Source organism: Anoplopoma fimbria, chromosome 11 (assembly GCF_027596085.1).
Source record: "Anoplopoma fimbria isolate UVic2021 breed Golden Eagle Sablefish chromosome 11, Afim_UVic_2022, whole genome shotgun sequence".
In the NCBI taxonomy this organism is placed as follows: Eukaryota; Metazoa; Chordata; class Actinopteri; order Perciformes; family Anoplopomatidae; genus Anoplopoma; species Anoplopoma fimbria.
The window spans coordinates 7088419-7101063 of record NC_072459.1 but is presented as its reverse complement, the minus strand read 5'-3'; the positions used below and the strand labels follow the sequence as shown (position 1 = coordinate 7101063).

At 36.8% G+C, this 12645-nt stretch overlaps 1 protein-coding gene across 4 annotated transcripts; it reads left to right on the top strand.

Annotated features, from left to right (window-relative positions):
• The first annotated feature begins 305 nt into the window (after positions 1 to 305).
• On the top strand, positions 306 to 9150 carry LOC129098572 (uncharacterized). 4 transcript variants are annotated; one of them, XM_054607614.1, is made up of 7 exons: positions 306 to 593; positions 2021 to 3774; positions 3877 to 3999; positions 5100 to 5193; positions 5284 to 5333; positions 5839 to 5907; positions 6838 to 9150. In XM_054607614.1, the coding sequence occupies exons 2-6, from the start codon at positions 2023 to 2025 to the stop codon at positions 5878 to 5880; spliced, it is 2061 nt and encodes a 686-aa protein (XP_054463589.1). In that variant the 5' UTR covers positions 306 to 593; positions 2021 to 2022; the 3' UTR covers positions 5881 to 5907; positions 6838 to 9150. The 4 variants fall into 4 exon arrangements, with proteins under 4 accessions (XP_054463589.1, XP_054463588.1, XP_054463586.1 ...); XM_054607613.1 differs by having other exon boundaries at positions 306 to 546; positions 2021 to 3999; XM_054607611.1 differs by having other exon boundaries at positions 2021 to 3999.
• The last annotated feature ends 3495 nt before the right edge of the window (positions 9151 to 12645 follow it).

The following is a 12645-nucleotide window of genomic DNA, read 5'->3' as shown; positions in this document are numbered from 1 at the left end:
GCACTTTACTCTTTGCTGCTGTAAGCCTGCAAATTTCCCCGCTGCGGGACTAATAACTTATCTTATGCCTCTATTGTTATTTAGGAGATTTAGTGAGAAACATTTTCTTTCCTTCTTGGTTGAGGGGATACTTTTACTTTGAAAGGACGCCGTTCTTTTTCCGGTGTTATACTCTTTATGAAACTTGACGCTTAAAGGAAGATGGTCTCCATGATGACAACTTTAAAATACCAACACTAGCCGGAGGGGCTGTGACTGCCTGACAACAATTATTTAACAACAAAAAAAAAAAAAAAAAAAAAAAAAAAAAAAAAAATGTATCTAAATTTAGCGTCGAGCCACGTGTTGTGAATTAGCTTAGCGTGCTAACGTTAGCTAGCCAGCTAGCATGGAGTCGCTGCTTTTGTTTACATCCAGACCCGACGATGGGCCCGGAGAGGCGCGTTAGCTAACCCGGCTACCAGGCGTGTGTGAGCGGGGAGAGCGTCCTCCTGAAGACCGGGGGTCGTCCGTCAGAACTGCCTCCACCTCGGGGAGGGAGGGGGGGTAAGACCACCAGCAGGGCAACAACGAGAAACGCACATCACGGTGCTGTGAGTCTAATGTGGAGTGACGTCACGTGTTATTATTTAAAGCAGGTGACCTTTTACATCACTACTGCACGGGCCTACCTGTTAGAAAGCTCAGTGGAATACTTGATATTAATGTATAGATGAATAATATCATTTATAAAGAGTCTAGTATTTACAAACAAAACCCAATCCTATGTTAGATTAGGTTACAGCTGCACATGATATTATTGCTGTAATGTTTAATTTAAATACACTAAAGTTAGTTTATTATGTAAATAAACATAATAAAAAAAAATGATAAGAAACATTTTTACAGACTTGCCTTGTTTTTACTTATTTGTTAACATAATACAACTCTGTTGTGCAACCAAGTGGTTTTGAATTTATTTGAACAGTTTCAGTTATTCTGTCTTTTTGTTGTTGTTGATGATTTGTTTATTTATTTTAATTGTTTGCTGGTATTTTGCAGTTCTTTAGTTTTTACACTTGTTTTTTTTCTTTTCATGTTGTCTAAGCACAGTGTGCTCCAGCATGAAAACTGCTACACAAATAAAATTATAAAAAATATTAATAGTACATTACATTACATTACAGTCATTTAGCAGACGCTTTTATCCAAAGCGACTTACAATAAGTGTGTTCAACATAGGTATTCAAGAGAACTACTAGTCACCAGAAGTCATAAGTGCATCTCCTTTCTTAAACAAGCATCTAAGAGCATAAACCAGAGCAAAAGTACAGAAACAAACTAATACGAATACAATAAGTGCAACAGACTAATACGAATACAATAAGTGCAACAGACTAATACGAATACAATAAGTGCAACAGACTAATACGAATACAATAAGTGGAAGGCTCAGGGTAGTACTTGTTGACTACTACAGCACACAATACAATGTGTTTATCAGTTTATAATGTGTTATGACCATGAAAAGCAGCAATTTCTGACATTTGAGAAGCTGAAACAAGAGAATGATTTGCATGTTGTTTTTTTTGTTATTGTGTTATCTGACTGGTTCACCTTTAGTATGCCACTGAAAAAGACACAAAACAACTTCTAATAACATGGCGGCATCTCTTTCAGTCTGGGGATCTTGCTGCTATAGAGACAAAATGATAAGTTGAGAAGTCGATTAACAAAAAAATATTTTTAGTTCAAAATAGGCAATATTTTCTGGTTTCAGCTTCTCAAATGAGATGATTTGCTGCTTTCCATCATCATGATTAACTGTGAACTGAATATCTTATAGATTTAGACGTTTTAATCACTTTGAAAAATAATCTGCAGATAATGGAAAATGAAAATAGTTGTTATATATGCATCACATACACATTAGTTCTCCCCATCACTTGCAAACAGACTCTAATTTCTTTTGAAGAATTGTTAAGAACCTGGTATAAAATGATACAGTTCACGGATGTACATATGTGTTTGTTTGTTGCAGTGATGGAAGTGTCCCCTCAGGATCCTCCTCTCATGGCTATGGACCTGTCGAAGGGCTACTCCGTCAACCCTCTGACCCGCAGCCACACCGAGGCCATGGACCTGGCCAAGAAGCCCGAGTGGTACCACAGACGCCCGTCGAGCTGCAGCACCGACATCAGCTCCCCGTACAGATCCAGAGCCTCGTCCTCCTTCAACGCACCGCTGCACCCTGAGCCGGGGACGCCGGTCCACTGCAGAGACGTGGAGCAGGGCCCCGAGTCCTTAGGTAACTACATGAGTTCAACTCTGGCTCCTGGTTTGGATCTTTACCGCGACGGAGTTCACGGCAGCCTGTGGCATCCGGGTTTCTACGGGCCCGACCAAACCAGCGGTCCAGTTCTCGAGAGCAGCGGCGGAGAGGAGAGCGACAGCGGCAGCGGATCAGACGTTATTTTCCTCGTCTCCTCCGCTAAGGAGCCACTCCTATGCAGTTCTTTCCTCCAGGACGACGTGAGGCACATCGTGGAGCCTCTGTCCCCGGCCGTTTCCTCACTGGATGAAGGGAGAGGCTGCTATCACCTACCTCAGCCTCTGAGCTCACCCAGTCCCGACAGCTCGTACTCAGAGGACTCCTCGGACAGCTCAGCGGACATTCCTGTCCATCACACCAGACCCGTGGTGCTCCTGTCCGACCTCAGCACCGTTTACCCCGCTGGATCACCTGTGGATATTTCAAGCGACGACAGCGACGTCGTCGAAGTTTCAGTCACTAACGAAAAGAAGAAAACATTTGCCGTTAAAAAAAGTGTTCCTCATAAGAAGAGTCTGGTGAGAGAAACTCCTCCTCAGAGCGAGGATGAAAAAACTCCACCTAGAGAAGTACGACGTAGCACCAGAATCAGGAGATCTGTGTCCGAAACGCCTCCGTTTACCTGCAGTGGGTCTCGGCACAGTTTGAGGAGACAAGCTAAAAACGAAGCGGTGGGTATCTACAACGAAAGTTGTGACTCTGACGACGTGATGAACTACGCGGCGAGGTTGTTCGTCTCGGATGCTGACGAGGAGTCGACCTCGCAGCCGAACGTGTCACAAAGAGTGGGCAGCAACTCAGAGGAGTCCGATGTGGAGGTTCAGACGGAGAGGAAGTCGCCGCAGAGAGAGTCGAAAGAGCAGCAGCAGCAGCCTCACTGCAAAGTCTCAAACGCCAAATGCGTCAATCGTAAACGAAAGAAGCCCCTCACCCTTTGTAAAACCAAAAAGTTAAGGACTAAACAGAAACAAAACTGCAGCTCCACAACGGAGCAGCCTGAAAAGAAAACAAAGAAAAGACCTGTTGCAAGACGGAGGAAAAGAGTTCGCCCACAGACCGGACCTTCTGCTCTGTTTGCTCCCAGAGAGCCAGAAATCAAGCTCAAGTATGCAACCATGAAAGTAGAGAAGAAGAACAAGAAAGTGGGAAGTTTTTCCCCTTTTGTTCACGTGAGGAAGAAGACGTGTACCGTTGTGAACTACCAGGAGGAGGAGGAGACGGTCAAGAGCAGCAGAGGCCGGCAGCAGAAAGCCACCGGCTCTCTGTCCGGGTTCGTTCCCAGTACTTCCTGTTTCCAGTTGGGTCGGTTCGTCGCGGACAGCAGGTGTCCGGTGACGCCGCTGTGCTGCCTGTGCGGTCAGACGGCCAACGCCACGGCCCTCGGGGACCTCCACGGCCCGTATTACCCCACCAACCCGTCTGCAGACTACAAGGCCGAGCAGAAAGAGGAAGAACCTTTACCCGTCAGTAGACGTTCAGTGAATTCCTCTGAGGACAGTTGTGGAGGTTACGACTGTTCTGCTGTCAAGAGTCTGCTCGAGAGTGACGACCGCTCTCCCTCAAAGGTTCCTCTTCGTCTGGACGAGGGCTGGATCCACGAGGACTGCGGCGTCTGGTCCGCAAGCATCTTCCTGGTCAGAGGGAAGCTGTACGGGTTGGAGGAGGCGGCCCGGCTCGCACAAGAAACAGTCAGTGACACACAAAACAACGTCTTTACCATCATGATTAAAATCATTATTTTGAGTAGAAATTTGTTATTTAAGTTCTTGTTTTAGACGGGCATTAAGTTTTGCCTGATGCAATGTCAACTTTAATATTTTCTATGTGATTCTGCATACATATAGAGATTTTTATCAATATAGATAAATACTCTTATTAATATTGGGATATTAATAAGAGTAATAAAGGTTTAAACTGGCCATTATAAGATCTCTTCCATTATAAGATCAAAATCCAAAGTCAACCAGAAGTCAGAAATAGTCAAATCAAGAGTATCAGGGCAACTATAGTGATTATTTTCATCATTTATTAATCGTTTAGTCTATTAAATGTCACAAAATAGTGAAACTTTGCTGAGCACAACTTCCTGAACGCCGAAGTTGACGTCTTCAAATGTCTTGTTTTTTTCTGATCAAAGTTCAAAACCCCAAATTATTCAGTTTACAATAATATATGATAAAGAAAACAGGAAATGTTCACATTTCAGAAGCTGAAACCAGAAATTGTTTAGCATTTTTCACTATTGTTTTGCCTGAAAACTGACTGACACAATTAACAGATTATTTTTTCAGAACAGCATTTCTTTGTCTAGCGATCTACAAATTGATAATTAGATTAACCGTTTTAGGAATACAGTTAAATGTTTTGGGTGTGAAAATCCTCACACAATTACCCAGAACTGAAGCAAAGAGGGAATTTCAAACTAAAAGCAAACTTTCGAGGATACCACCATTATTTGACTGAATTATTTACTTGCTTCAAATGGATTTTTACACAAAATGAGGACTAAAATGTCTGTAGCGGATCAGTTCCCAGCCAGTATGAAGAGGACAATTAACTTTAGCAACCAATAACTATTAAATAATTCATATGAAGATATGAAGATTTTATTGAAATAGATTTAAAAGACAGTAAACCTATCCTAAGATGAAACATTACATATTTAAGTTAATTTGTTACATGTGCAGAGAGTTTTGTCTAATGTAACGCTGCATTAAATATCATTATTAATGTGTTTTTTTGTGATTCTGCATCACATAAAGTGCCGAACGTGTTTTTTCATTTTCAGATATGTTCAGCGTGCAAACAAACTGGTGCAATAATGGGATGTTTCCAGAAGGGCTGTCCCAGAAACTATCACTACAGATGTGCCATTCAATCAGGTAAAGTATCTTATATGTGTCAGTAAAGTATTCCAGCTGTGAAGGGAGGAATACTTCAGAGTATAAAAGCTTATTCTGTTTGTTTTTCAGGCTGTGTCTTAAATGAGGAGAACTTCTCCGTTAGGTGTCCAGAGCACAAGGTCAGTTTAAACCTTTTGATGGTTCAAAGTCTGTGTGAGGAGCTGATTGGCCTCTGGGGGTCACTGGTGATTTATTCAGGCTGTTTCTAAATACTTTCATAAGACATGTTAGTGTGATTTACTGCATGTGAATATTGAAATTTATAGAATAAAATATGAGAAATAGTTTAGTGCCCTAAAGTGGACAAAAGTATGTGGAAACCTCTCTACATACTTTGTTTTCATGCACTTTGCTTGACACCCTTAATCTTTATACTATATATATATATATATATATATATATACTATATATATATATATAGTATATATATATATATATATTTATTATATATATATATATATTTTCTATATATATATATATATTTTATTTTTTTTTTTTTTATTATATATATATATATATATATATATATATGCTTTTTTTGTCCTGCCTTTGGAAAGAAACATTTTGGTAAGTTTATTTATTTGTTTGTTATTCGTGTTAATAATGTGTGTTTGTATCCAACAGAACAAACTGTTGACAGTTGTAACCAGACAACACAAGAGATGACGCAAAAGAGATTTGGGGGAAATGGAGGTTTGTAACATTTTAACAGTTGATGAGCTGCAACTAACTGACGATTAACCGATTGGGAGAAAATTGATTTGCAACTTTTTTAGAAATTAAATAATCCTTTGACTTGGCTGCTTGTCTTGGTCTTGCGATATAATTCATTTGAATAATATTTTTGGATTGTTGGTCAAACAAAACAAGACATTTGAAGGTTCCACCTTGTGCTTTAGGAAGGATGAACAGTTGAATGGATAAATTGTACCATTCAACTTGAGTTTATGGTGGAAGAACGCTCTGGAGTATTTTTCATTATACACAGTAAATATATATTATTTACATATTATATATGTTACATTGTATCCCTATATTTTAACTTCTGCACTGTGTTTTGTCATGGCAAGTTTCTGTAATTAAAAGGAACAACTTTTTATTTTAAGCAGATTTCATTGAGCCACTTTAATTAGCCAACATTTGTTAAAATATTTGGCAAATTAGCTCAATTAAAAGTAAACAGAATTAGCTATTAACAGTTGTTTTTTTCAGTGTTCAAATAGATGTACAGACAACTGTCACTGTATTACTTTCATACATAAGAAAACTGAAAAACAAGCTGATTCTCAGGCAAGTTCTGGGTTTAAGATGTTTCTTTTTTTCTAACTGCATTTATGGACATTTATTCGACCCACTTTCTTTCCATTTTTACTTTTACGTGATTTTCTTTTTACAACATATTTATTGAGCATTATCGGAGTGAGCTTTTCTGTAATTGTGCATATGACAATAAATAACTTGAAACTTGTAATTCTTTCATTTTTTTCTTATATTTTATAGAACAAACGTACAATTGATCAAACAAAAATTTCAGATTATCTTAAATTGCAATCATTTTATGTCCAGAAATACATTTCTTCCTCTTTAATGTCATTTTTAATGTCTTTTTTTTTCTTATTCCAGAATGATCCTCAGATCTCCTCAGGGTTCGACGTGATCCGTCTGATTTCTCCTCGGCTGTTTTTTTAACACTAACTAACGTGAGTTAACGAGTGTTTGCTCGAGCAGAAGGAAAAGCCTTCTGGTAAGATTTCACATCAGAGTCGGATCAATCAGGGGGCCACTTTAGGATTTTTTTATAAGATGTGTCTTTGTCTCTTAAACACATTTAAACCAATCAGACAAGATGCTGTGTGTGTGTGTGTGTGTGTGTGTGTGTGTGTGTGTGTGTGTGTGTGTGTGTGTGTGTGTGTGTGTGTGTGTGTGTGTGTGTGTGTGTGTGTGTGTGTGTGTGTGTGTGTGTGTGTGTGTGTTCGTTTGTTTATGTGTGTGAATGGATATTTATTTCTCTTCCACACAAATGCAGTTTATTATTGGAAAATAATAATTATATAAGAGTTTAAATGAGCTTTATTGATTTGTTGTATAGGATGAAATCTTTATATACGGACACTTTTTTTCTTTCTACATGTTTTTTGTACTACTTTTTAAATTACTGCCATGCTTCAGTCATCACATAACAAAACGTTATTTATTTTCATCGAGCTTCATGCACAGGTGATGTTTTGCTACGATGCACTTTATAGGTTGTTATTTATGTTTATTTGTAGACTTTAATCTTCCCTTTTTACTTATATTATTTAAATTTAATGTAAAGCTGCGCTAAGCTAGATTTATATATAAAAATATGAGATTCCTGTTTAAAGCCTCTGACTTCGACCACCAACTGAACATTCAACTTATTTGAAGCACATTTACTTCTGGAGTCAGGTTTGGATCCTTCTGTGCTCACAGGATGGAGGAATTTAAGATTGACAAACAGAAAAAGATCTCTTATAAACGGCAGCGTTCAATGTTTAGTGTTCAAGTCTGTAAAGTCTGCTTTTATTGTTTTGTTACAAGACTTAAGAAAGTGTAAAATGAAAGGGTCAGTTCAACAAAATCAGAAAATAATGAGATTACCCTGGAGTGGTGTAACTCCGATTGGAAAGGTTTTTGGAGCTGAAACAATAAGTAATTTGACAGAAAATTAATTCACAACTATTTTATTTGTGATTTTAATGATAAATTAAAAATGCCAAACACAGATACACATTCCAGCTTCTTAAATCTGAGGATTGCTTCCGATCTCTGTTTTATATCATTTTGAATTTAATATTTAGTGGTTGTAGACTGTTTGTCAGACAAAACAAACTAATTTGTTGGGCTTTGTAGATTGTAAACAGAAAACATTTTTTTGCCTATATTTGTTTACATTTTTGGCCAATTTGGACCATTACAAAAATGCAGAATTAGTTTTCTGTATACTCATGGATGTAAACACAACCACTTGATAATTCAACTTAAAAACATGCTGATTCTCAGGCAAGTCCTGAAATAATAAGCGGCTTTTTATTGTAAGGGGATTTACTTAAAACCCGTTTTATTTAGCATACATTTGTTAATATTTTTTGGCAATTTAGCTAAATGAAAAGAATGTTAAATTAGCTATTAATAGCTATTGTTATCAGTGTACACATGGATGTACAGACCACTCTCACTGGATTACTTTAATACAGAAGAAAACTTAAAAACAAGCGTATTCTCAAGTTCTAGAGTTTTATTGACATTTATTCAACCAAATGTAAAAGAAAATTGTAATTCTCCACACTAAGTTCAGTGAAAAATCCCTCAGCAAAGGAGCGTATTAAAAAAAAAAGCTTTTTTGTGATTTGGGTGAATTGACCCTTTAATATATTTCTGCTGCCATTTAGAGCTGAAGTCGCCTCGTGCAGCTTTACGTACACATCTGTGTTTGAGCTCTTTTATTTCAGTTCACATGATATGACAGATGAATAATTCATTGTTTAAAAACAGAGGGGTTCACTTTTTATTATTTGAGGAATGAAAAAGACAATGTTATTTAATAAAAGTCAATAAACTGAACTCTTGTCTTTCTCTCTCTTGAAACGGACAAATAGATTTAGAAACACTGATTTATGCCGTGTTTGTTTGTTTTATATGTAGTTTGAGCAGAAATTGGGATCAACAATGGTTACTGCTGCTCCTACACACACAAACAAAATGTTCTCGCAACTGCAAGAAGTGAAGTGTGTCCGTGTTTTTGGCAAATCACCAAATATCTGGAAGGGATTTATTCTCAAATGTTTTCTAAACAAGTGAAAATATCTGCCAGCTGTGTGTGATAACCAGCAGAATTACTTTTCCAAAGAAAATATTTTAATCCTTTATTTTAAGCAAGCGAGATCCAACAATTTTTGCAGTTTTAACTTTTCCTTTTATGCCTTTAAGATGCAGTTCTGATTGAAATGTTTCCTCATTGATGCAGTTTGTTTTTGGTGTCAGAGGAGCAAGATCTGGTTAAATGTTTGTTTACATGTGTCCGTCTCTCAGAGTCTCATTATTGCTTCAAATGCAGATATATTTCACATTTTTCAGGATAACCAGGGCTATTTGAAAATGAAAATCTATATATTTGATTTGAATAATTGCCTTCAAGATTAAAGATGGATGAAATTGAACATGTTTTATAAAACAATCTGGGAAAAAAGCATCTGATTAGACTTCAAGGTGACAAATATGATATCTCATTAATTATAATAATCCAATAATAGGTGAAATCTGTACCTGTGTAACTGACAGAAACATGAACAGCCTCAAAACTAATTAATACAAAATAAAGAAAACTCTATCATATGTTGATAGATACGTCGTTGTGATGAAACCAAGAATTATTTAAATACAGTATTTGTGATTTAAAGAGCAGACGTGTTTGCTGTAGCAGACAAATTCAAAAAGATGTACTTTTCATTTGTACTTTAAGCTGCAGCAGAACGGTTAATATCTGAGTATTTTAAGTCAGACTTTCACACTGATCTCTGCTTTTAGAATCACTTGGATGGAAATGGCTTCAACATGTTCGTTGTAGTGTTAAAATCTATCTCTGGAAACATGTCTCAGCTCTTCTCCGTCACATCATTATCAGGCTGCTGTGTGTGGAGGCTGGTTCTCACCTCGCTGCACTCAGAATAGACTCGCTGCTCTCACCTGCTGAAATAATCTCAGACTGTGTGAGTGAACAGACCGTCGCTGTTACTGTGATGTGTTGTTTAGTGCAGTGATTCAGCAGCTGGTGTGACTCACTACAGCTGAAGAACAGTGCAATACAAATCTAAATCAGCATGAAGTTAAAGGACGAAGAAGAGCGTGTACTTACTTGAAGGCAATAAACATTTATTTTGATGGTCTGTCTTCAGAGGGAGTTGATAAAAACTGGGATCAGATGATCAATTAGACTGAATATTCCTGTAAATTTCTCTTTCTGTAAATGACATTTACTCTACGCTGCTGTAAGCCTGCAAATTTCCCCGCTGCGGGACTAATAAAGGATTATCTTATCTTATCTTATCTTACATCCTGAAATTTGCACCAATTTATTTGGATCTGGTATTTTTACATGTGAGCTGTGGAAAGATATTAACAATTTTAAAGTTGACATTTAGCTTTTTACTAGAAATATTATATTTTATTGCTATAGTGGAAAAGAAATGAATGCACTTTTTTATCATTAACCTTATTTTAATTCTTGCTAAATTCCACATCCACAAATGTAAATTTACAAACAAATAATTGTGTCAACAATTTCTTTCCTCACAAAACTAAAAAACAATTGATGTGTGCAATATCTTTAAGAATTGTTAATGTTTTTATTTGAATTTATTGTCATACACTTCCGTCTTCATTTCTAATTAAATAATACATTTTGCGTTAGATTTGTTAATTTTCTGTTTGGCACTGCTTCTCTGTTCCTCCTCTCCATACGTCATCTGTGCGTGATTGATGTTTTCAATTCATACTATGTATGTTGACAGTTTAAAATTAATATATTTTATTCTAACTCCTATTTTTTGTGTCCTTAAATGACTAACAAGCTCACAACAACAATGCTAACATGCTGAAATTTGGGCGCTATTATGATTACCATCTTAGTTCAGCATATTAGCATGCTAATGTTTGTTAGCACTAAACACAAAGTACAGCTGAGGCTGATGGTAATGTCATTAGTGTTGCAGTAACCTATTTGGTCATTAATTCAATGTAAACCCACTTGTAATTAACTTGAGGATTTCCATTTAATGAAACTTCTACCCCACTACACCTCAGAGGGAAATATTGTACTTTTTAGCTAAATAAACTCTTTAAAAAGCAGGAAATCAGCTGGAAAATGCATCGTCATAAAGCTTTTTCTCACAGGAAAATGAGGCTACAAATATATGATGATCTTACAGTATATGATTGATGTATTGATGTAGATTAAACCAGCAAACAGGATATAAAGAAGTTACAATGCAATATACACATTAATGCAGCAGTTATATTAATCCAGAAACATTAGATTTAATAGTAAAACACTGATTGGGAACATTTTACTGTCCTATCAATACTTTTACTTTTCAAACTGAAAGTATTTTGCTGATAAAAACTACCATCATTTTATGTAAGAAAGGTTTTGAATGCAGGACTTATACTTGTAGTGTATTGACAGTGTGGTATTCTGAATACTTCTACTAACAAAAGTCAAACGTGCAAGATAACTCACTGTTTTCTGCTGTGAATCGTGTTTTGTTGCATGAAATAAAGAAACATCAGCAGAACACACAGCGCACAAAGAACATGCATCATTGTGGGAACATTCAGTTCATGCTGTCGATCAAATTCTGGATCATGTTTGTGAGTTCACATAGATCATCATGATTTATGGCCTCATGCTGTGTCAGCACAGAAAAAACGTCTCAACAGCACAAATCCACAGTCGGTTTGCTACTATGTTATTACCAGAGGTGGAAGAAGTACTCAGATGTTTTACTAGCTGTACCACAGTGTAGAAATACTCCAGTAATACTATATATTATTGGATTATAATACATCAATGTGTTCATAACATCACTAACATCAGTAATTCAAATTAACTCCATCTTTACCAGCTGCAACATTAAAGTGATGAACACATGAATGTATTATTAATTATAATCCAATGATATAATGTATATTAAATCATATTATTATAATGTTTTGGTCATATAATTCTAAAATGGATCATTCTGCAAATGAGAACTTCTTATTTTTGTTACGTTGATGAGAAAACTTTTGAATATTTACTGAAGTAAGATTTTGAATACATGTATACAAATATCTGAGTACTTCTTCCTCCTCTGAACAGCAGACACAGAAACACAGCAGATGAACATTCCTTGTTTTTACTCTCCCGTCTGCCTCCTTCCTGCTGGTGAATCTGTAAACATGGTGGTGTTAGAAACACTGAGATCAGTGAGTGCAGCTGTAATTGCTATGCTGAACATGCTCAGCTGCACTTAGCTGGGTTTTTTTCTCCCTTTGCCGTCCTTTATATGCAAGCAGACTTGAGTTTATTTTGTTTAACTGACACTGGAAAGACCAATTTAATCTTTCTCTTTTGTATCAGTCTATAAGAACACCCAGATGTTCCCAATCTCTTGCTCTGCTGCATCAGAAACAAGTGTTTTTAGCCTCAGATCTGCTGTTAATGTGTGTATATATATATATATATATATATTTCTTTTTAACTGTAACATTAAATCAGATTCTGTAGCTCAGTGGGCGTGTTATGTAATTCAGCTTCCAGCGAGGCTTTTGGAGGCAGACGCTGCTCGTTACAGTCAAGCCAGAATCATGCCCCAGTGGTTTTACAGCTTCGTGAGGCGGTGTGTGTTTATTGGGGCATAATTATGTGAC